Source organism: Glycine soja, chromosome 8 (assembly GCF_004193775.1).
Source record: "Glycine soja cultivar W05 chromosome 8, ASM419377v2, whole genome shotgun sequence".
NCBI lineage: Eukaryota > Viridiplantae > Streptophyta > Magnoliopsida > Fabales > Fabaceae > Glycine > Glycine soja.
Window position 1 is genome coordinate 7633907 of NC_041009.1, and position 24965 is coordinate 7658871.

Sequence of the window (24965 nt, forward strand, 5' to 3'; positions counted from 1 at the left end):
TTACTTGGATTAAATATAATATTATAAGTATTTTTAATAATATTTTTTTTAATTAGAATTAACATATTATCTTAATTAATAACGTAAAATAGTAAAAACTAATACTGAAAACTGACAAATTATCAATAATCGATAATGTTAATTAAAACGTAATAACTCTTGTAAACACTTACTAGTATAATCTTCTCTTACTATACTACTAAAGTTGCTCCCTAAAAATCAAAGCAGAACACTGAATCAATATCTTAGACTGATACAACATTTTAAGAACATTGTTCCTGCTCCTGTCCCTGCCTCCCATTAATGTTGTCTGAAATCTCACCGCCAAATAACCATGATGCTACACTTGGCATCCATTTTCTACGTTCAACCAAAAACTTCTCCAATATCAATGCAACTCAATAACCAATAATCAGTGTCACTGAAACATGGAAGGCAAAACCAACCACCATAAAACAAACAAATGTATGATTAAAATTTATCCAATTAAACCCATGACCACCAAAGTCCAAGTCATGTCCCGGTCACAAGCAACGTGGCAGACTAACACACCCCTTCACTAAGCCCCAAAAAGTGTATATTTGGAAGCACTGTTCCCAACAGAAACCATATCTCTATGGATATCAAATTTTTCCACCCACGTGTTGACACATACCAAAGTTGGTCCTACAAGAAGGTTATTGCAAGGAAAGGGTCTGAAAGTAGGTTGCATTGCAATTAATATCAAAAGCTAGAGGCGGCACTAGCCAATAAAAATTTGATTTAACCTTCATGGATTAAGACCCTTGACTCAATTTTAGCCTAGTTAAGTTCTAACTCTTAGGCTTAGTCAGTTAGTCCCCTTCTTATAAATTGAACCCATTTGTAGTTCATTCCCATCATCAACAATCAAACCAATTTCAGCACAACTTGAAAGAAATCCTAGTACTTTTCTATCTATTTAGCTTTCTGTTTGTTCCCAAAAAACACTTTCACAAAAATGGCAAATTCTCGCATTGCTAGGTTCTTCATGGAAGTAGCACCACCACAGTATGTTACTGTGATGAGGCACAGAACATCGAAGATGTTGGACACTATTACTGAAGATGAGAGGGAGATTAGTACCAATGATTCTGTCATGTTACCTCCTAAAACCAAATCAACAGTGGCAGTTGCAGCTTCTTCAGCTTCATCTGCTGCTTCTGTTACCAATGTTAAGGGAAGGCATTTTCTTAAGGAAGTTCATAGATCCCTTTCAATTTTGAATCAGTGAAGGCAAAGCTTGAGGCAGGGCAATGAAACAACATGCAACCTTGGACCTTGGTGGGGTTTTTTTTTTTTTTTTTGAGTCATGTAAAGCTGCAAGCTAGTATCTTTTTGTTCATGTATTGTCCCTCTTGTTTAGGTAATTATTATATCCTTTCAATGGGTTTGATGAACAATAATAGTTTGGGACTTGGGAGTGTAAAGAGGCTCATGGATTGGGAATTCTTGCACCTTGAATTTTGTTGTACAGGTTCATATTTTTCTATCGAATAAACTTAAAACTGTTTTTTATTTTGTCATGAGTTTTTCTTATTGATAAATATTAATTATCATTATTATTAATTTTTATTAGCAGAAAAGATTTAAACTTCTCCTTTTATTCTTCCTTAATTAATAGATTAATCTTGGTAAAATGCTCTAGTATCTTTGGTAAGAACAAAAAGTAAATGACATGGTCAAATTCAAATCTTGTACCTAGTGGTTAATTAATTCAATATGTTTGGTCAACTTTTTTTCCTCTCCAAATTTTAGCCACCAACTTTTAACATTCTTGTTTCTAGAAGTATTTTCAAGCATTTAAAAAATGAAAATTGATACATTTTTGTTGAAAATCTCATATTTAATTTACATGCACCCCGCTGCCAAGTTAAATAAATAAATTACTTTTTTCAGTTCCCACTAATTGATTTATAGAATGACTAGGAGTAGCGGTAAGAAGAAACAGAAGAAAAGAAAATCTATTAAATTAATCGGTTTTTAAATAATTAAGAGTGATATTTAATAGATGTATATATGAATTCTTGATAGGTTATGAGTTAGCAAAATCATTACTCCAAATAAGAATAAGATTTCATTGGAATGGATTTAGATTTCTTTAGGTTAACGTGAAACATGTCATTTGGATAATTTGAACCGTTCGATTATTCATATGAACTAGATTTTGACACGTGTGAATAATATTTATTTTCAATGAAATTTTTGTTTCCATATATAATAGGAACCAACCTAGCTTCTTAAAATTAAGAAAGGTAACTCATAGTAACTCATAATCACAGATCAAAATTGTGCAAATCGATGAAATACCTTACAAAGTTGGTATAAAAAACTATCAGCCGAAAGCAAAGAATTATAATGTTGATCCTCTTTCATGCATGCAATCTTTCTGGATTTTAGTTAACGGTAAAAACTACAAAAATCCATAAATAAAATATACCGAACATTTCATTCACAAAATCTTCTTATATTTTTTTAGAGCATATTCTTCTTATATATATATATATTTTTTTTTTATATTCATAATTATTTTCTAAATATTTATATGCATAATTACTCAGGTATACTATCTATATATTTATAAAAACTGTCCAACATTTTGTCACATATAATAATTTGTTTTTCACTTTTTTCTTATAAAAAATTCTCAGCCTGATTTTTTTTAAATTTGTGTAACAACACGGACCCATTCCTAGTTTGAAATAATTTCTTTCTAGAAATACAATAAAAAATACATTATGAACATTGAGTAGATTGTAAATACTTTTTTTTTTTATAGAAAATTTATCCGTTAAATTTAGAATCAGAAGATATAGATATTTAGATATTAGAATTAGGGATTTGGGTCCTCTCCATTTTACTTTAAACAGGAGAGGAGAGGTTCTGTTAATATATGTGAGCCGTTCATAATATATAAAATTTAATCCACGGCTTCCCTGAACGCGTGCCACCACGATTAACGTGGGAGTAGCGTTGCCGCCGCTGCACGGTCCTATGTTCAATAATTTATAGAATAGGGTTTAGGGTTTATTAACATCTCAAGAACCCTTCTTACACAGAACAAAACTCTCCCAGCTAAAGCAAAGATGCAAAATCGTAAGCGAAAAGACATATTCGACGCCCAACCTCGAGAAACTCCTAAACGGCACCGTTTGGAACGTCACAGTCCCTGGAACAACCTTAATCTTATACTCTGCATCCAAGACAAACACCATGATCTCTCCAGGTTATTTTCTGTTTTCTAATCAAATGAATTGCTTTGAACAATGTGTGTGAAAAAGCAGTTACAATTTGGTTAAAATCTAGTAATCTTTGAACAGTGTTTTGATCTCTCCTTGTAAGCTATTCAAATGGATACTGAGATAAATTTTATTCTTCTGCCATGTGTGAAAATGCAGCAAGGTCAATCAGGCCTTCAATTTTGTGCAGTCCTATAATGGTGAGGATCGTAAAACCATAGAACTGCCAAGACTACTGTGTTATCTTAATGATTGGATATTGACATTGCTATTCCCTCCAAATGGGAAGAAAAACTGGGGCGATGGACAGACACCGCCGCAGTTTGAGGGAATTGATGCATATATGGATCTTCGTTGTTGGGAGATATTCAAGTTCTGTTTGCAGGAGTCTTTGAAGTTCCACGTCTCTTTGAGTATTCCCCGGAACCTCCTACAAACGGTTCAGTTCGTTGCCAGAAATGTTCTGTCACTGCTAGAGGATTCCTCTATCAGTTCAGGAGAACTTTTTATATCTGATGAAAGGTATAAACTGTGTGATACCACTCTTGACTGTGTTTCATTGGTTTTCTCGTCTCATGGTGGGTTGTCAAATAAAAACTTGGACTTGTGGGTTGAAACAGCCAGGGTGTTGCTTGAACTTGTGCTTAAAATGTATAGCAATAAACTTGATGGCAGCGACGTGGGTGCTTATGCACTACGCTTTCTGTGGTCGGTGCTTCAGCCATTCTCTAAGTTGAGGGTCCATCTAGCTAAGAAAGGATTTCATAACTTTGTGGATAAACTTCTTGAGCCACTGTTGCATTTATCAGGAGAGTTGCATCTTCAGGTTAATGAAAGTAATCCCATTTGGGCGTCGAGATTAATGGAGGCGGTGGAAGAAGTTCTTTCTCATGGACTGTTTCATCACATGCATATTCCTGAGTTTTTAAGCTTGCATGTTTCAGAAAACGATGATGCTTCATGTGATGATAAGTCAAATGACTCAAAGGCAACTATTAAGAGTTATACTAGACATTTATTTGATGTACTGAACAAAATTATAGCTAAGAAGAATGATATGGCAATGGGTAGCTTAGGCTTGTTATTTCACTTGTATGTTAATTCAGCAAGAAAATTCAAACTGGATGAAGGGCACCAGACAGTGGAGAATATAGATGGTTCAAGGCAACCAGTGCCAGGAAAACACTGTAGCTCAAATAATATTTCTGCAGACCTTCAAAACTCACTTTTCAATTTTTTTGTACTGATTATGGAACCCCTTTTGCTGAAGATTAATGCCTATATTCAAGTTGAAGTAGATGCTAATCCCCTGTTGTTGGATTTTCATGCTTTACTCAAGTCTATTGGTAAATTACTTGCTAGTTTTATGCAAGACAAAGTTTATGTGAGAACCGAGGACACATCTGGAGGAGCTTGTCTTAATTTCTTGAAGAAAATATTTAATACACTGATGACTAGTTTCACTAGTGTACTTCACTTCTCCAACTATGATACAACCAACAGGACGGAGATATCTAGTACTTTGCCTGCTAACGAGATTCTAGTTGCTATGGGATATCTTTTGCAAATTGAATATGAGGTTATTGGAGAAGACTTGGTAAATCTGTGGCTTCTCATGTTGTCATGCTCTGCCATCAATTGCAATTTGGTGAATGTTCCTGACCAATGCCCATTACCTTCCACTATACCTGCCCTGGGATGCCAAACAATTTATCTCTACAGTCAACTTCGCCAGGTTCGTATCAAAATTCTGATTACTGTTTATTTATACTGTATTTTTATCCCATATCCCAGACTGCAGTAAGTGTTATGTTTTAGAGGTTTTGCATGGGTTCTGCCTTGTTGGTGGTTTTATTACTTCATGTCCTAGTCACTTGGTGTAATTCTAGGTATGATTGTTTGGCAAAGGAGAGGGGAATGATATTTTGGGTGAGGGGAAATATTTTTAAAATTGTTATATTCTTGGTTTTGATTCAGCTTATGTTGTATTTACATGTTTGAAATGATGTAGGTGGAAATTGCTATTTTAGCATTGTGCAAAGCAATAAGGCTTGTTATATCTCACGAGGGTAATACTGAGGGTTCTTCCAGGTTCTTGGTATTTCTGTCGAATGAATTTCATTCTGAAGCAGTTGAAAGGCTGTTATCTTCAGAGAAGTTCATCAATGCCATTTATAAAGCTGTTGAATCTATTCCCGAAGGGCAAGTATGTGGTTGTATTAGACAAATAACAGAAGATATTTCAGAATCTCTCAGGTGGATGAAAGATTTCTGTCCATTGGTTGATGGCAAGAAATTGCAAATTTTTAATCTGCAAGGGGAACTGCTGGGTAGAGGGCTGTCTAGACTGTATTGTTTAGTTCTTGGTTCGGTTATTATCACCAACAGCAACCGCAATCTTCTTGGGGTTGCTGTAAATGAACTTATGGCATTAGTGCGTCCCTACTTGAGTATTCTAGTTGGGCAACAACCAGATACAATCTGCAAGTTCTTTTCTTCTGTCATAGGAGAAACTGTTGATCAGGTGGTTAGAAAGGGAAAAGTTTTAAAGAAATTTGGTAGGTCCAGTCAATGGGTCCTTGTGTTCTTCTTTCAGTTGTTTGTGTCCTGTCAAAGCTTATATAGGCAAGCAAGCCTTAGGCCTCCTGATATGCCAAAGATGTCTGCAGAGGTGGAGGATTACACAACATATTCTGCCTCTGAGTTGATGGAGAGGATTGATGAGATAGACTTTGGTTATTTTTCTTGGATTGTTCAACCCTCTTCTTCCCTCCTTGTTGTTATGCAATTTATTTCTGACATATATCTTAAACTTGGCTCAGATGATTCTTCCCCTTTGATCTATATATTTCAGTCTATGGCTCTTCGAAGGCTTGTTTACTTGAATAAGCAGATTAAATTGTTCAAGTATTTAAAAAAGAAACATTATTTGCAAAAGAAGTCTTATAGATCTCAAATCAAGACACTGAAAGAAGAGGCGGCTGGCCTTACTAATTTTATTTTGGAGTATTTATCGTGTGTGTATCAATCCCCAATCTTTGTTTCTGATTATGTAACTTGTGAAGATGTAGTTTCTGTGGTCACTCAAAGCATCCAAGACCACATAAAAGAAAGATGCAACCAATGGGATTGGGATCTAGGAGTGTATGCTGCTAACAAAAAATCATTGCCAACACTCATTTGGTCAAAGCTTTGCAAAAATGTTAATATTTGGAGCAACCATGCTTCAAAGAAGCAATTGAAAACATTCTTCTCACATTTACTCCATGCTTACCTTCACAGTGTAACAAGTAGTTTTCAAGAGCCAGGTGTGCAAGAAATTGACAAGTGTAAGCTGCTCAAGATGGTCACTTTGTCACAAATATCATCAGAACTTCTGAATGATTCCCTTTTTTACGAACAAAAAGTAAGACCCTCCCTTGGTTATACACAATTCATTTTTACCCCTCACACACAAACACACATAATAATAGAGTTGCATATTAATCTTTGCCAGTGTTTTTTTTAGCTTATTTCAGTTTTCTGTAGAAATCTTTAATTTGTTTTTTATTTAATGCTCGGGTGTGATATTTTGAGCAAGAAAAGGTTAATTCATTTCATACTGTTGTTTCAGTTTGTTTACAGGAGTCTGGCCTCGATGTTTTGCCATGCTTTAGAGAAATCTGTGCTCCCATTATTTAGTAACATTCCATGTACTGATGTCAATCTTCAGTCATTGCCTAATTGGCCAGAGTTTTTAAGTTCCCTTGACAACTCAGCAATGCTTGTTGATAAAAATAAAGAAATTCTGGTCGATTCTTCTGCAGTGGAAAGTTCAACCACTCATTCATGTGACAAACTTCCTGCAGATATCAGCAGAAAAGACAAGACTTTCCCTGTCACTGACAAAATTTTTAGAGATTGCCACCATTTGCTTGATCTCTTATGTCGGATGCAAGATAAAAATGCGAGATCATTTTCACATCTTCTGACTTGTATTTTCAACCTTGAACGGTACACTCATCTCTCTGTTGGATACTACTTTATGGTTTTTTGTCTGTTTGCAGATAAAAAAGAACTTATATTATAGAGAAGATAAACATTTCAACTAATGCTGACCTAGGGTATTCATAAAAGACACAAACTAAAGGGAAACAGAGTGTCAAAGAGCTCAAAAGTGTAAAAATGCAAGAAAAGAAATGGAAGATTTTATTTCTTGATTGAAAATGAACAATACCAGGAAAAAAATCTATCCTCGAAATGGTTTCCCCTCTTATAACTTAGTACTTGTTCTATTCCCCATTGCTAACAATTCAGAATGTGTTTTGCCCCTCACATCCTTCTATTTATTTTTCTAAATAACCCTTTATAACTAGCTAACTTACTAACTACTCTAGCTATTCCAAACAAATATTACCTTCCCTTCTGTCCCAATTCCAAACACAACCCTATGCCTTAATAATTGGCATACATGCGGTCTTGAGAGTCTTTTCACTTTGATCTGTTGCTTATATTCTAATAGCACTTCAAAACTAGACTTGTTACTGTTTCCAAATAATTTTACTTTGGCAATAAGAGCCTAGAGGACATTAAACCAGTGCAGCTATATGATATAGAATTTAGGTAGGAAAGAGAAAGGAACAGAACGAGAAAAAAAAGAGGGGAAGAGAGAAGAATAACAGAGAGGATAGAGAGAGAAGAGAAACAGAGTCCTGGGAAATTGTGCACTGCACTTATTGATTAACATTTAGACTTAGTTTGTCTAAAATTCAACCCTACTTTATTTATAGGCAGCTTACTCTATCCATCTAACAACTGACTAACTAACTAACTAATATTCTTTTCCTATTTATATTTATGCAAGACTATTTGTTTATATTTTTTTTTATTAGTCACTATTTGCTTATATATTCAAAAGCAAGAAAGTAATTGGACGAAAGTATAAAATCATCTCTCTTTGCATTGAAATTTTCAAATTTGTTTGATACATTCCTTGACCTTTTTTTTGGTTACACATTCCTTGATCCTTGCTGAAGAAAAAGAAATTCAAATAGTTGTGAACCCATGATAAAATGTCTTGGACACATTCTTTAGTTGTTTACTGCAAAGATTTGTTTGAAGCATAATTTGTGAAACAAAATGATTCATTCTCAAGTTTTCGCCTACTTAAACTTTGCAGGCTTCTTGTTGGTGCCTTGCTGTATTCTCAGAGTACAATGCACTGGGATTATTATTTTGAGTATTTAAGATTATTTGTCTCTTGTCGGAAGACATTATGGCATATATTAATTGGATTTTATGATAAGGCAAACACTATCCCATTCTCGCCAAACTCGATTATTTCTGGAAGTTCGCTACCTGTATTGTGGCTTTCAAAGTCATTATCTGTAGTTGTTGGGATTAAAGAGGCACACTCAACCAAAAATATTATTCTCTGTAAATCTATGATGTTTTCCTTAATGCATTACACATCAAATGTCTTGTTCGGCATAGGAAAATATCAAATTGTTCACGCTTTTTCCATTAGTAAAGAAGCTGAGATGCCTTGTGAAGAGATCTCTAATCATAAGATTAGCCATGAGGAGAATCATTTGCTTCCATGTTCTCAGGACTCCCCCAAGCTTGAGGCATTGAAATGTTTAACCTTTATGGCTGAGAATTTGAGAGAGCAGATACAGAGCTTGCTTGTTTCTGTTCACAATACCCCTTGCAATGTCAATGTGGGATTTGGTCTTACTTATGAAAGCATTAATAGATTGTCCTCTTCAGCTTGTTGCTTTAGTAGACTTTTGTGGGGCCTACTCACATCTTCCACGGGCCAAACAGATGCTAAAGATAGTGATGAAAAAGAAAAAGTGTTGATGTGGAAAAGTGAGCATGCCTCTGAACTGGACAGTTGTATATCTTCTCTTGTGGAACTTACCAATGTTTTTGTAAACAAATTGCTTATCGAGAGTAATCAACTTTCCAAAAGTTCACACAATACACAACATTTTGAAGATCCAGCCGTGAAGTTATCCTTGTCAAGTACCAATTATTTGTCATCTAAAAGTTTAGTTTCTAAGGCTAATGCCTTAGTTGGTACACAAAATGAATCTACAGCTGCAGCTAGTTGCTTTACTTCATCAGCTGTTGATAATGTCTCCAAAAGTGTCAGTAATCATGGGAGAATGTTGAATCCAAATGGTGAAAACTCTGTTGCCAGGGTTTTGGCCAGGGTGGAATCCACTGAGCTACAGGGTTTGAATAAGCCTTTGTTGCAAAGCTTGGTAAAAGGTGATCACCCTGAAATAGCTTTTTTGCTGAGACAATTGTTAATTGTTTTCTCATCTCTTTTGAGGTTAAATTTGCTGAAAGATGATGGTTTCTTACCTTCTAGTTTTGTACCTACTTTCATTGAAATTTCACAAGTCCTGTTATTAGAATTTACAGAGATGGTTGTGGTCCCACAATATTCTGCTTTGCTTTTGTTAGATGGTGCTTGCAACTATTTGAGAGAATTAGCGGGTTATTTTCCTTTCACTGATCCTACCTCCTCTAGAAAAGTTTACACAAAATTGATACAGATTCACATGAGGGCAATAGGCAAGACCATTTCGTTGCAAGGAAAAAGGGCAACACTAACCTTTCATGAAAGACAGTCAAGTACCAAGTCACTTCATAAAGGATCAGTTGAAGCTTATTCTTTTACTGAATTGCACTGCTTTTCCTTGGATGAATTTAAAATTGGGCTGCGCAATTCATTCAAAGCATATATAGAGAGGCCATCTGAATTGCATCTTTTGTCTACTATACAGGCCATTGAGAGATCTCTAGTTGGTATTCATGAAGGATGTACTGTGATTTATGATATAACAACAAGTAAAGATGGGGGGGGAATTTCATCATTTGTAACAGCTGGCATTGAATGCTTTGTCATGATTCTTGAATTTGTTTCAGGTAATAAGAACATCTGCTGAGAGCACATATCATGGCAATTTTGAACTAACATTTCATTTCATCAGTATTTAAAATCTGCAAATTACATCTTTTCTTTTGTATCCTTTTAGTCGTACTTAAAGTCAGTACATCATTATTATATTCTGATTCACTTCCAGTATTTTGGAAATTGCAATAAATATTAACTAAAAAAGTTGTTACAGTTTTATTAGTTTTTATTCAGAAAAAAACTCTACACACTTTTGCTTATGACATTCATTTGTGGGATAATGGGTAACATGCTTTGTCCTTATGTTGCTTTCAAAAACAAAGCTGAGAGACTCAGGCCCTTCATAAATTAACTTGACTTGTAATTTTGTCATAAATACTCACTGATATGTAACGTTATCTTGACATTATTTTTTGGGAATCATAACATTGTCTGTTACTCCATATTATGCTGGCCACATTTCCTATGTGATAATCCTTAAGCAAACCTAAATTGACAAGTACTTGGATTATCAAATTGAGACTGATTACATTTGATTGTTCGCTACTATTCTATCAACATATTACATGTTTGATCAAATCAATGCAAAATGTTGAATAGGACAATGCATACGTATTATAATTATTCAATGACGACTTTCTTCTCCTTTTTAAGGTCGGAAAGGCTTGAAGATGATTAAAAGACACTGTCAGAGTTTTGTAGCTTCTGTTTTCAACATTATTGTACATTTACAGAGTCTGCCTATTTTTTATGATAACTTGGCATCTGGAAAAGTTGCCAGTACCCCTGATCCTGGGTCAGCCATTCTCTTGGGTGTTGAAGTACTGGTTACAGTTTCAAGAAAACATACTCTATTCCCGATGGATGTGTGGCATGTGGGTCACTTGTTACATATCCCTGCAGCACTCTTTCAGAACTTCTATCAGCTTAGAGTTACTAAAGCTTCTGGTCCATCAGAAACATTGATGATTTCAGATGAGCATATTTGTGATCAAGTAAAGAGAGTGGATTTCTGTCACGTAGATCACCAGTTCTTAGTTAACCTATTTGAAGTGTGTTGTGAACTATTGTATACCACTATTATGCATCGTCCAAGGTATGCTTTGTTTTTTTATCTTTCAAGTCACTGAACAAAGTACAACTTCCCATATTATTAAATGGCTAGAGATGACAAATTTGCTATGGAATATATATTTAAGGCTTAAATATCTTTTTAGTCCTTGCAATTTAGCGTTTTTTTGCTTTTCATCCTTGCAAAATATTTTTTTTTTTATTTTATTCCTTGCAAATTATGTTTATTTTGTTTTTCTTCCTTAAACTGATTTAGATAGAACTTTGAATAAGTGAAAAAAGCACTATCTAAACCACTTAAAGGATGAAAAACCAAACAAATATAATTTGCAAGGACGAAAAACAAAAAAAAACACTAAGTTGCAGGGACTATAAAGGCATTTAAACATATATTTAATGTATTTTGATAGCTTCTATGTGCAATTTAATACCTTTTTATTATGATCCTGACAATTAGATGTTCCTATGCCTGATCTCTCACCACATTTTGTGCATTCTGCTTGTTTTACAATCTTCCCAGTGAGTGCAAACAGTGTGTTGCTCATCTTGAAGCTTCTGTTGCTGTTCTTCTTAATTGCTTGGAGAAAGTTTTAGATGATGAATCAATGATGAATAAAGTTTTCTTTTCTTCAGAAGAGGGAGTTGCATGTGCTTCTTCTCTTCGAAGAATTTATGAAGAGGTTTGTGACATCCATATAAGTCTGTCTATACCTTCCAACTCTAAACATGAAGACATAATTAGCATTTCCTGTACAGCATATTAGTAATTTTCTTCCTCTAAATTACGCTTGCCCTGCCTTTTGAAAGTCATTTTTTTATGCATAAATTGCTTTTACATCCTGCTTTCTGTTGATATTAATATTGACGAAGGACAGAGGTAGCAAGATTTCAGGGGGTCAAATTTGATTTTTGTCCATATATATGATAAAATTCTTGGGAGAACTACACAAAAGTTAGCCACTGTAGTTGCAGAGCCCGAAGCCTTATAAACCACATACCAGAAGAGTCCCATACTTCCCAAGTCGGACTAAGTCCCATTTGCAATTGGGATCTTAACATGAATTTTGTATACTTTAGTCTATTTTAATTTTAAAAAGTTTGAATTTGATCATGTAATTGTTAAGGACATTTTGCTGCCTTTTGTAGAAGATGTAGTGAGTAGATTGATTGCTTGTGATAAAATTCAAGAAATTAAACTTTTTTTGGTTGAAGAAAAAAAATACGGCCTTAATTTAACAAATCATATCTTTATCTTTATTTCTTACTTTTGAAAGCTTATCCTTTTTAATTTCCTTTTGCTTATCCAGTTTGTTTTTATAATCATGATGCAGATAAACAAGCAAAAACATATCTTTGGTCGTCAATGTTCTCTGTTTTTATCCAATTACATATGGGTTTATTCAGGATATGGTGATCCCAAGAGAAGTGGCATCAGAAGAAGGTTATATACAACTCTCATTGTTTACTCATTTCTTTTTCTGTCAAAGTTTACCAGTTGTAAGATTACATTTCCATCACACTGCAGAGTCCCCTTTTCTGTTTCTGACTTTCATTAAGCTTTGGTCAATTCATCTATATAAAGCCTCTCTTGCTCATATTTTGAACCGAATAATAATTAGAAAATATCAATAGAGATAAAATTTGGTAGGATGAGCAGACTTCTTCAGAAAAGTGTTGCCAGTGATCATAACCATTAACAAATAATTATATTAATTATTGCATCATTATTTGCAGAGAAGTGGATGAATCTCTAAGACCGGGTGTCGATGCTTTAATAGATGCTTGCTCACGTGATGATATTCAATATCTTCATACTGTATTTGGGGGTAAGTAATCTTGACTCTATAGATTTTACAAAAGTAATTAAAGGAAGAATCTAACTTAAGTTTCCTTTTTGTAGAAGGACCTTGCAGAAATATCCTGTTAAGTCTTGTGGGTGATCGCAAACTTACCGAATTTAAAGGAAAAGTTTGATCTTGAAATTCTGTTGGTGGTAATTTTTTGTGCAATCATTTTATTTCCCTGTAGAACCTGCAACAGAGATTGATAATGAGAATGTCGACTAATATTCATAGAAAGCAATTACTGCTCCCGTGGAAAACTTTGTTTATGCAAATTCTATATGTTATGAAATCAGATCTTCGGCAGCTTCCATTCTTAGTGGAACTTCTTTTTTAGATGCCTACTTCATATTTAAGAACTTGTATCTTTGTCATGGGTACCTTAATGGTAGTGAGATGTATTCATTTTTCAGGAACAGTAAATACCATTTGCATTCGGTTTGTAGTACAGTACAACATTAGCAATATTCAGATGAAAGCAAAAACTATCATATACCTACTTATTCAATGAGGAGAGATAAATGCAAAGGCTCTAGTGTTTGTTCTTTCGTTGAGTACCTGTTTAAGTTTTTATTTCAATTTGGAGTAACATTATCTTTTTGGCTTAACTAAATTTTTAGTCTTTGGACTGTTAAATTTTGGATAACAAAACTTTGACTACTCAAAGTTCTTAACTATTTTTTTTATTACGGTTTTAGTCTCTTTGGTCTATTTACATCATTAAATGATGATGTGTCATTAGTTTTATTATTAAGTTATTAAATTTTCTTATTGTTCGTTAGGGATTAAAAACTGTCAAAAAATATTTTAAAATAATTTAGATAATAATAAAATATAATTCTTTCACAACTCTTTATCTCTCTCTTTATTGTCTTGCTCACTCCAAATCTAGATCAAAGGGCCTTCTTTCCCTCCTCTCCACCATAGAACCAAATCTGAGAAACCCTTCCACCAAGTAGTGCCACCATCACGAACCTAGCCTTTATCGACCCACACCACATTATTGAACCTCCCTCCTAGGCCAACACATTCAGATCCATGCTCCTCGGCCCACACCTCGCACTTTCGTCCTATTCACCACTTTCACGGGATCTTGGACAATAGATTTGAACCTAGAGCAAAGACACAAAGATGAAAAAGTTCTTTCAGAACAAGTTTTGCATAATGTCAAGTCTACAAGGAGAGAGCATTCAACACAAAGTTTAAAACATTTACTATTTGTTTAGAGAGAATCAAAATGTATATTTTTACCAGCTGATGTTTTAGACCAGAAAACTCCTTGATACCTATTTTCAGATCACCAAAACAATTCAGCAATTTGCAGAGATGATGTGTTGATTCTACAGATCTTGTAAAAACTATGCATTTTTCTTTTCCTAGGGATTTCAAAAGGGCAACCAAATACAAGGGTTTGACCTTTCTTTCACAGATCTATAAAACAATAAAATTATAAATAGCATAGCACCGAGGAACTTTTTTGGTAGAAACTATAAAATTTCAAATTAATAAAGAATTAAATAAAACTAGCTAGCTATATAATAGCATGACAAATTTACGGTGAAAAAGGCTCAAAATCATATCTCAATCACACCATCTGTAAATTAAAAGAAACAAAAAACCCTATGCAATGTCATATACCAGTTTGAAACATTCCAAATATTCTAGGAGCCGATAACGCATTTTTCCAGCACTCAGGAATAAAGGGTGATGCAAATTAAGTTAAGCAAGTCTTCCTGGGTCCAGAGTTAATATAACAGATAAAACTATCTTTGCAAGCCTAAACTGGGTCAATTTAAGCACAGTAGGTAACCAAGACTGGTAGTCCTCGCGTAGCAATCGATCTGCTTCGTCAACCACGAGATAACGAAGATGCTTCAACGACAACTTGTTGACATGGTCCATTAGCCTTCCAGGGGTCGCTACCAATATGTTGACCTTGCTTTGGAACCACAAAGGAGACAAAAAACCAGGATCTGGACCGTCGTCTTCTCCAGGTAGATAAATGAGGCTAGAAAGCTCGTGGCGAAGCGAAGATTGACCAGCAGCCAAGCCAATGTGGAGACCCAGCGGTGATGCAAGGGCATCGAAGACGCGCTTAACCTGCAAAGCAAGGTCACGAGTGGGAACTACAACCAAAGCAAAGAGGCGGTCACTGGTGTTGGTGGACAAGTTTTGAACGATGGGAAGAGCATAAGCCAAGGTTTTGCCACTTTCGGTGGGCGAGTTTATGCAAAGGTCTCGCTCAAAGTCACCTGATCCAACCGTTTCTTGCCAAAGTGCGACTTGAACCGGGAACAGCTTCGAGATTCCCATGTTCTCCTCCAGTACCGACTGTAACCTAGTTGTGAAGTGAAATTAATCAATTTGAGATGAGATAGCGAAATTGAAATTGAAATTAATGGGTGGAGGAGTACCTGCGTTCCATCAAAGGAACACTACAGACGGGGAGTTCTTGACAGCGAGTGATGTCGACAGGGTGACGCATCCATGGCAGAACCGCCACACTTGGCTGCTCCATTCTTTCCAAAAACCCTAAACCCTTTCGTTTAGCAACTAACCAACAATTACCAAATCTTTTATTTGATGTTGGGCTGCACATAAATCATCTCTTTTTTTTATACTTGTCAATGTTAATTTCTACCAATAATAATAATAATAATTCTTATTATGCATCTCAGATGATTATTACTAGAGAAGAAGAGTTATGCAATGTATGTGTTAAAATATTGGTTTACTTTTAAAATAATTATTTTAAAATCATTCAAATGATAATAATTAATTAAATGATAATGTAAAACTTTACATTATTATTATTATGAATAATGCATGGATATAGCTTCATTTGCTGTCATATATTTATTAAAATCTAGAGTAAATAATTAATAATATATTAAAAATTTAAAATAATATAGAAAATTTACTTCCACAAATTATAAAATATGAATTTAATACTCGTCATATACATATACTTAAGTGGTAGTGTTAGCTGAGAGCGTGGTACTCTGTCTCTTTTCCTTTCTTTTTTTTGCCTTTTTCTCTTTCTTTTTTTTTTTTACTATTTTTTAACATATCCCTTACGAAGTGTAATTCTACTAGAGCAAAGGCTATTACATAATTCCCCCTTCAATGAATATTTAAACTTAAGATCATTCATTAATATAAAACTAATTAATGTCAATGATCCACACGGTCAATGTTATATGCATTTACAATTTAGCAAGTAATCCATGCCATAAAATTGAATGGAAGCATGAAGAAAATGAGCCGAAACATAAAAGAGTTTTGTGAGGAAGAAGAAAGGAAATTTAGAAAAACAATTAACTTCAATGAAATTATTGCTTCAATCTGGTTTAGCTAGTAGTACAACTTTTTTATACATACAGAAAGTTAGTTACAAGTCTAACTAACTACTAACAAGTATAACTAGAGATCTATTACAAGACTAACTATCTACTAACAGCCATTACCAATTATCAACTACTTCCTAACCATAATTGACTCTCTAAGCTAATACCATAATGAATGAGTTATATATACAAATGCGTTATTCAAGTATTATCCTATCTCTGTTCATCTATTATTTTTTAATTTGTTGTAATATGTAAGTTCAATATACCCAAAATAACTTTTTGATATCATATAAAAAAATATTCTCTTTTTAACATGATTTATTTTATATTTAAGAATCAATCAAGATTTAATTCTCAATCACTTAATTAAATATTTTTTAAATATTAGTAAAATCAATGATATTAACAATTTAATATTTAATAAGAATATATATATATATATATATATATATTAATGCATCTAATAAGAATTGATTAACCATAATGACTCTATAATGTTGGGTTTATATATTGTCATTTTAAAAAAAATAATCACGTTTGTGAAGAAATTAATTATCACAGTTACTCCTTATAATAATGTAAATAACATGTAATTAATCTCGCGTTCTATTAAATAAATACTACCTTTTTTTTATTTATGCTGTACTTAATTTTTATGGGGTGCACGGTACATTTATTTAATGGAGCCGTAGTCCGTAGTTAATCGGCTATTTAATCAGTGTGATTCCGTTAATTGTTAGTTATAGTTGTGATGAGTTAAGTTGGTGTTAGTTTAACCGCGTTCTTTCTGCAAGAAACAAAGAGAGTAGTGCAAGGTGGTGAAAGAAAGAAACTACAGAGAAAAAAGAAGAAAGGCGTTCTTTCTGCAAGAAACAAAGAGAGTAGTGCAAGAAGAAGAAGAAGAAGAAGATGGAGAACGAGAAAATTCCATCAGTTTATGAACATGGTAGCTGTAGCAGAAGTGCTGAACCTGAACCTAGACCTAATGATTCCCGTATTCTGGGAAGAAAATACCATTTATACTGGGCGCTGGGTTTCGGAAGTTCCGCCATTGTGAAGCTTGCAAGTGACGTTACCACCGGACACGGCGTGGCCATCAAAATTTTCGACAAGGAATTCATTGACGGAAAGAAAAAATCTGTCAAGAAACGAATGAAAATCGCGGTCACTTCACAATTCTCTCTTCTCTCATTTCATTTTTATACATACAAAACTTTCATCTTCATTTTTAATATATTATTTCGTACATACCTCTCGATCTTGCGGGATGTATTCATGCTTCAAGCTAGTAACGTAAGGTTAATTAATGTATAGGTGAGTGGGAAAAGAAAGTGATATATATGTATTAATATTCATACCTTGGCAGAGAAGAATGATCAAAAGAAAAAGAAATTGCGTAGAAAATATAATTAACGAGTGGAAGATATATATGATAAATTAAGATTAGTTTTCTCTTCCTTTACAAACTACAATTGTAAGCTGTGTATGATCTCTATAGTTATTAGTCTCTATATTAATTGTTGCTTTTCAAATTTGGAAAATAATCAATATAATGAAGATATCAAATGGAAAGTCAATATGACCCATTTATTCACAAAGTTGATAATGAGTATTAACCGTTAAACAATAGTATACTTGTAATTTCTTAGTGATACCAAGAGTGATTAATTAGAATAATCAATAATGTTTAAGAGGCACATTCATTTCTCGTTTACATTAATTAAACTAATCCATGTAAAATACATTTTTATTCAGTCTTTGAAGCATACCATATACTAATATTTTTTGTTGTTCACCGTTATACAGCTTGAACGAGAAATATCAGCAATGACAATGCTTAGATCACACCCTAATGTCGTGCGTATAATTGAGGTTAAAAGGAATATTGATTATATTGCTTCCACGCATAAGTTACCTTTGACCTTTGCATGGTTTATTACTAATCTTTAAATTTCCCTTATATATATATATATGCATGCAATATTCCTGCATGTGTAGGTGATGGCTACCACGACAAGGGTGTATATTGTAATGGAACTTGTAGTTGGTGGTGCAACACTGCTTGATAAAATTGTAAGACACTTTTACTTTTACCTTTGTAATATTGGGATCAGAATTAATATTAGTATTGCCTCTTTACAACCCAACATTTTCAAAACTTCTCCTCACCCCTACAGGGACGAACTTCGGGAATGTCAGAAACCCAAGCTAGACAGTATTTTCATCAGCTTATATGTGCTGTGGATTACTGTCACAGTAGAGGTGTTATCCATAGAGACCTGAATGTGAGTGATATATATGAGGTGTATCATTAATTAATATGTTGTTCCTTTCCTTTGTTTCCCATTGGGCAAAAAGAGAGAGCTAGTTAATTAACATTATTAATTTTACTGCCTTTTATTGATTACTGTATATATTACAGCCGTCAAATTTGTTGCTTGCTGCTGATGGAGTGCTTAAAGTGTCAGATTTTGGAATGACTGCACTGCCTCAACAAGCTAGAGTGAGTTATACTATATTGGTGACTAATCTTTCAAAAAATTAAAAGGGCATTTATATATATATGTTCAGCTGGTAATTTATTATCTCTTATTGTTAACAAATTAATATTAGCAAGATGGGCTGCTTCACTCAGCATGTGGTGCGCTTGATTATAAAGCCCCAGAGGTATATATATTACTACCTTTTATTTATTTCTTAAACTTCAATACAAATTCAGTTTCTCTGTAATAAGATTACTGCTTAATTAATTTCTCTTGTGATATATATAGGTGATAAGGAACCGGGGCTATGAGGGTGAAAAGGCTGATATATGGTCATGTGGTGCTATTCTGTTTCATTTAGTTGCTGGTGATGTGCCCTTCACAAATGTATATGACGATCGCAATACTAAAATTAGACAGGTGATTCTTAATAAATGTTTTTGATGCTACTGTTGATTGCCATAACACATATATATGTTCTGGAACATATGATATCTAAGTAATATATTCTATCACGAGCATGTATAGTGCTTTATATATGTACAAGTAAGTACAATCAATAAAAAAACTCAAGATAAAATTGAAACAATTTCAGTAAGAACTCTCCCTATTAAGTTGTAATGGTTCATTTATCTTTCTTTTGTTGCTGACTTGTCATTTTTAACTAATTGAATCCTTCCTCATAATGTTTCTAAATTTACTGTGACTTGTAGATTCTCCAGGCTGACTTCATCTGTCCCTCATTTTTCTCTGCAAGTTTAGTAGCACTGATTAGGAGAATCCTTGATCCCAATCCTACTACAGTAAGTACTTGACATGTTATATTATTGTTTACTAATTTGGTTGAGCCATGTTAGTAATATGGTTTTTGGCAAATATTCTTTCTTTCCCTAATTCATCTCACGAAATTAACATATCTTACTATATCGCCTTTCTTATCGCATGAAACAGCGGATTACAATGAATGAGATCTTTGAGAATGAATGGTTCATGGAGAATTATGAGCCTCCTAGATTTTACAGGCAAAATTTTACTTTTGGTCATGTAAGAACTTTTGCTCTAACTTTTATCCTGATTAAATATTGCTTATCAGAGCTTTGGATATGATTAATGATTCTAACCTTGATGTCAATGTGCCTAATTTGGTGCACAGGATTCACAAAAGCGTGTTGCTAAGGTGCATGGAGCAGGGTCTTCAGCACCACCAGTGCCAGTCATGAATGCGTTTGAGATTTTGAATACATTTCTGGGCTACTACCTTATTATTGGAAAGCTTTTAAACCAGCTGGTATACAGAGAGTCCTTCAATTTAGTTAGAAGTCTTTCAAAAGTCTTGACATAGTTAAATACAGTTTTTAAAATATAAATTTTAAAAAATTTAAGAGTTGACTAAAGATACTAGAGAAAGGAAAGTAAAAATCTCCTTTGATTAATTAATATAAATAACTAAATAAAGAGTAGAAAAATATGAATTTAACACGTGTCACATTAAGAGAATCACATGGAGAGAGTAAGACCAAGTACTTAAATTTGTAATAGCATGATAAATTGATGTTGAATGGATTAAGGATAATGGAAAAAAGTAAATTTAAATATCTTTTAAAGACTTCTTAAATTAAATTGATTAAACCTTATGTAAATAGAACAGGAAAACAGATTATAGACTTTACTGTATTTAGTTTAATCAATCCCTGAAATGGATATAACTGTGTATACTATAATAAAGTTCAAGTCATTCACATGAAAAAGAAAAAACTCTCATTCAAGTTTTCCTTTTGAGTTTTGAGTTTTGACACTATTGTAATAGACTCTGTTTATTTGTGACACTATTGAACATAAATAAATCTTCTCTCAAATTTTATGTGACGGAATTTGTTCAAGACCATTTGCTAAAGATTGGTTGATTTTTGACACCTAGGTACAACATAAAAGGGAAACAAGCTTCATATCCCAAAATCCCGTGGATGAGATAATTGATGGAATTGAGCGTGTTGCTGGGATTATGGGATTTGATGTTAAGAGGATAAACAGTTTTCGGGTAAAAGAATTATGCTTATTCTTGTCTCTAGCACACGCATGCATCCAAATTTCAAAATAATAACATTACTTGCAACATAGCCAGTATTAATTTCTTATATTATGCACATCTTAGATGAGTATTGAAGGAGGGGCAAATGCTAGACGCAAAGGTCATCTTGCTATATTCATTAAGGTACATATGTTTTTCAGTTGAAGATTTAAGTTACTAGTGAGGGATGTTACTACTTTCTAATTAATGATTTTTTAAATTATGTTTTTCAGATTTCCGAGATAGCACAACCCTTTCACATGGTTGAGCTTCGGAAGGCTGAAGGAGATGTTCTGGAATTTCATAACGTGAGCTCTATATAAACCTTAATGGACTAGGATACATTTTTCTTATAACAAACTATTTTCTATTTAAGGCTTTTTTAAATTGTGTTTACAGTTCTGCAAGCATATATATGCTGCGTTGTCAGATTTTATTTGGAAAGGGAGAGCAGAACCTATAGATACAGAAACAGATGGTTAGTTACTTAATTTGGTATATAAGTCATGGTGCTTTAAGTGGTTTAGGTGGTAGTGTATTGTTTTGAACCTTATTTTTTTCAGTTAAATAACTGTTTCTACATTTAAGTATTTTGAGGTTATATAAAATGGTAATTATTTCTTCAAAATAAATTCAAATAAACATGCATTTATACTTTTCTTCTGCTACTCTGGCCTTTGTTGATGCCCTCAGATGAGTAGAATGAAATTGTTTTGGTACTAAAGCTGGCTGCATGAAAACGTTCGATCGGTATTATAAAAAAACTGTATATACTCAAAGTTTAATCATACAAATGAACAAAATACAAAATTACTTTGCAGGATTATAAAGATAGTTTTTAGGTGCTCAAAATGTACTGAATCTGCCTTTATACATGCATGGAGTGTAGAAAGTGGCAGAAGAGCTATGAAATTGTTTTGGTTGGTTAAAAGATGAAGATGGCTTTTTTTGTTTCTTTATTTTCTTAGCTAGTGTCCCTTCTTTTAAGTTCTTTTTAAGGACTTAATTTCCTATACTTGATTTCAAAATTATTATTTTTTCTTTATTTGGAATTCTAATGTGCTGTTTAATTTGTTTCAATTTTAGATGCAGGTGCGAATACAACAACATCAACATTAACTTCAAGAATACAACTTCATACGAGGCGACGTAAGTAATTGTGTGTCACATATATTTGCGCCTAAGGCAGGTTTGCTGAGAGATTTTGTTATGGTTACTTTTTGAACATTCTCTTGACACTATCAGAATTCCTTTGGGATCATTGACTCGATCTGTTATGCTTTATTAAAATTTAGCTTTTAGACACCAACTTTGTATCGATCTTATATTTGTTTAGCTCCCCTTTCATTGAATCGTAATTATAAACAAATGATTTGATGATTGGAAGTAAAATCACCTTGAAAGTACAATCCAACCATGACTAGTAAATTTTACTTATTATAATATCAATATTTTAAATTCTGAAATTATTATTTCAATATAACACATCCGCATGAGACATATCTAGTAAGATAAATTTTTTTATTTAAGGGTGAGATAAGTATATATACCTGACGATACAATCATGTATAAATGATTAAAATATAAGACTACTTAAAAAAAATTATGTGACTTATGAAAAAATTTACATCAATAACATATTTTAATATTAATAATTCATAATAAGATTTAATAGTCAATTTTTCTTTTTAATCATAAAAGAAAACCCTCTCTATTCTTCAGCCAGGGATTCTCAAATACATTTCTTCTTTTTAATTTTTACATAAATATATTAAATGACTTTAATATAGTCAACATTAAAAAGTATACAAGAATCGCATGTCACTTGCCACGGCACCAATATTCCGCGACATCATAATCAACATTATTAAGGGAAAAAAATGGTGAATAAATGGTCAACTAATATAACCACAATACAAATGACTTAATTTTAAAATTTAAGGGACTAAATGTACACAATAAAACAAAAGAAACCAAATTAAAATTACAGGGAGATAAAAATATATAACTAATCTTATTATTTAATTATTACTAGTTGCTCCATTCGTTAATTATTAAACATGAATCACTAACTTATGTGTAAATATTATTATATAAAAATTAAATATTACTCTTATACATAATAAATGTTATCACATTTCAAGTCACTTTTCAACTTATATTTTAATATTTATAACAAAATTAGTTTCTTTAGCAAAATTCTGAGTCCATTTTAATTTTTTTATTATATAACTCTTACAAAAAAAAATATAACTTCTCTGCATTGGTATATCCACCAATAAATATTTTATTTTTATTTATATACTAATTTTTATATATTTATTTTTATTATATACACTTTTTTCTCTTAGATAAAAGTTATTATAAAATGATACTACATTTCTTGACTAATAATACATATAAAATAATATTAATATAATTAATTAAAATTATAAAAAATCAAAATTACAATTTATCCTCTTTTTATTGCACGTTTTTTCTCTTTGAAATACAATTCAGCTCAAGTCTTCGAGACATAGTAGTTGAACATTAAATGTAATACTTATCCCTAATTTGAATTGTAATTCATCACATTATATAGTCTGTACGCAATTAATTAGTCTGATAATTAGTTAATAGTTTTGATAATTAATTAATAGCTAGCTATTTTCTATTTTAAAAAAAAGTGTCGTAATTAATTAATAATTTTGATAATTAGTCTGTACGTAATAACCAATCATAACTAACTAACAACCATAGATATTTTAAGTCTATATATATTCTGCGTGCAGTGCAAACCTCTCCTATTGAATCCACTTTCCTGCGAAAACTATAGTGTCCTTAATTTGATTCTTGACTTCCATCAACAAGAAGATTTTGTTGTTTTAATTCTTGACTTCCATCAACAAGAAGATTTTGTTGTTTTAATTCTTGACCTTTGCAAGAAAGTTTTCAAAGAACGAGGCTAATTAGGATTGCAATCAAGAAGAAAGAAAATTGAAGAAGACGTGTTGTGTGTGCTCGATCACTTTTCTATTCTCATTTCATTCATCTATATTCTATACTTTTTTTTGTTTATATTATTAATACAAAACTTGGGTGTATAAATGTGATAAATGTGATAAATGTGTGTTGTAATATGTTGATATGGAAGCGGTAGTGAACAGTATTGTTGAGTCGAAAAATTAGATATTAAAAGTTATGATTTTTCTTCTCTTTCTTTACAAGTTACGATTGTAAGCCGTGTGATTTCTAATTTAATCTCCATTCTTGATGATTTTTAAATTTGAGAAAGAAGAAAATAAAGATTACAATATTATCACTTTTTTGATGGCATGAAACATCAGATTACAATTGATGAGATCGTGGAAGGATGAATGGTTCAAGAATGAGCATCAACCTGCTAGATCTTGGTTAAATATTTCTCAGCAGAGCTTTGAGTTCTATCCTTGATGTCAATGTGCTTGATTCAAATAAATTTGTTGGGGAGGGACAAGATGCAGGACCTTTAGCACCTGTAACTTAGCCAGAACCCTTGTCAGTGCCTAATTTGTAGCAGTAATAATCACAACTTGCTATCAATTAAGTTTCTACTTCTGATAATATTTCTTATTCTGCATCTCAGTTGAGGATTGAAGGGGAAAAGGCTAGACTCAAATATCCACTAAGGTACATGTTTTTCAGTTTGAAGATTTAAGTTATTACTTTCTAATGATCTCTGAGGTAGACCCTCCCTTTCACGCGGTTGAGATTCGAAAGGCCGGTGGCGATAATGAGAAATTTGACAAGGTAAGTTCTATAAACCTTAATGAACAAAGATATGTTTTGATGCTGAATCCTTTTCTCCCCTTGTGTTTTTCTTGTAATAAATGATTTTCCTTGTAGCGTTCCAAAATTTAGAGGATGAATATTAAATAATATGTTGTCCTGAATCTTACTTTTTTCTGTGCAATGGTTTTTATCTTTTTGGTAAGTATTATGTGCTCTTAATTTAAACTTCTAATGTGCT

General features: G+C 32.8%; 3 protein-coding genes across 4 annotated transcripts; 2 read left to right on the plus strand and 1 right to left on the minus strand.

Annotated features, from left to right (window-relative positions):
* The first annotated feature begins 2916 nt into the window (after window positions 1-2916).
* LOC114421581 lies at window positions 2917-13621 on the plus strand. Its single transcript, XM_028387585.1, has 10 exons — window positions 2917-3244; window positions 3417-4992; window positions 5269-6663; window positions 6871-7250; window positions 8416-10175; window positions 10819-11260; window positions 11756-11915; window positions 12567-12676; window positions 12970-13061; window positions 13136-13621. The coding sequence occupies exons 1-10, from the start codon at window positions 3105-3107 to the stop codon at window positions 13207-13209; spliced, it is 6129 nt and encodes a 2042-aa protein (XP_028243386.1). The 5' UTR covers window positions 2917-3104; the 3' UTR covers window positions 13210-13621.
* A 260-nt stretch (window positions 13622-13881) lies between these two features.
* LOC114424674 (DEAD-box ATP-dependent RNA helicase 1-like) lies at window positions 13882-15631 on the minus strand. Of its 2 annotated transcripts, none has more exons than XM_028391534.1 (3): window positions 15491-15631; window positions 14887-15414; window positions 13882-14188 (listed from the first exon to the last, which is right to left on the minus strand). In XM_028391534.1, exons 1-3 carry the CDS (start codon window positions 15592-15594, stop codon window positions 14107-14109), a joined length of 714 nt encoding a protein of 237 aa, XP_028247335.1. In that variant the 5' UTR covers window positions 15595-15631; the 3' UTR covers window positions 13882-14106. The 2 variants fall into 2 exon arrangements, 1 of the variants encoding a protein (XP_028247335.1); XR_003669052.1 differs by having other exon boundaries at window positions 14088-14188; window positions 14715-15414.
* A 1704-nt stretch (window positions 15632-17335) lies between these two features.
* On the plus strand, window positions 17336-24856 carry LOC114420885 (CBL-interacting protein kinase 23-like). Its single transcript, XM_028386597.1, has 16 exons — window positions 17336-17590; window positions 18233-18298; window positions 18425-18499; window positions 18604-18711; window positions 18849-18929; window positions 19040-19093; window positions 19198-19329; window positions 19623-19712; window positions 19861-19953; window positions 20063-20197; window positions 20828-20947; window positions 21062-21121; window positions 21211-21285; window positions 21377-21455; window positions 24684-24745; window positions 24842-24856. The coding sequence occupies exons 1-16, from the start codon at window positions 17336-17338 to the stop codon at window positions 24854-24856; spliced, it is 1500 nt and encodes a 499-aa protein (XP_028242398.1).
* The last annotated feature ends 109 nt before the right edge of the window (window positions 24857-24965 follow it).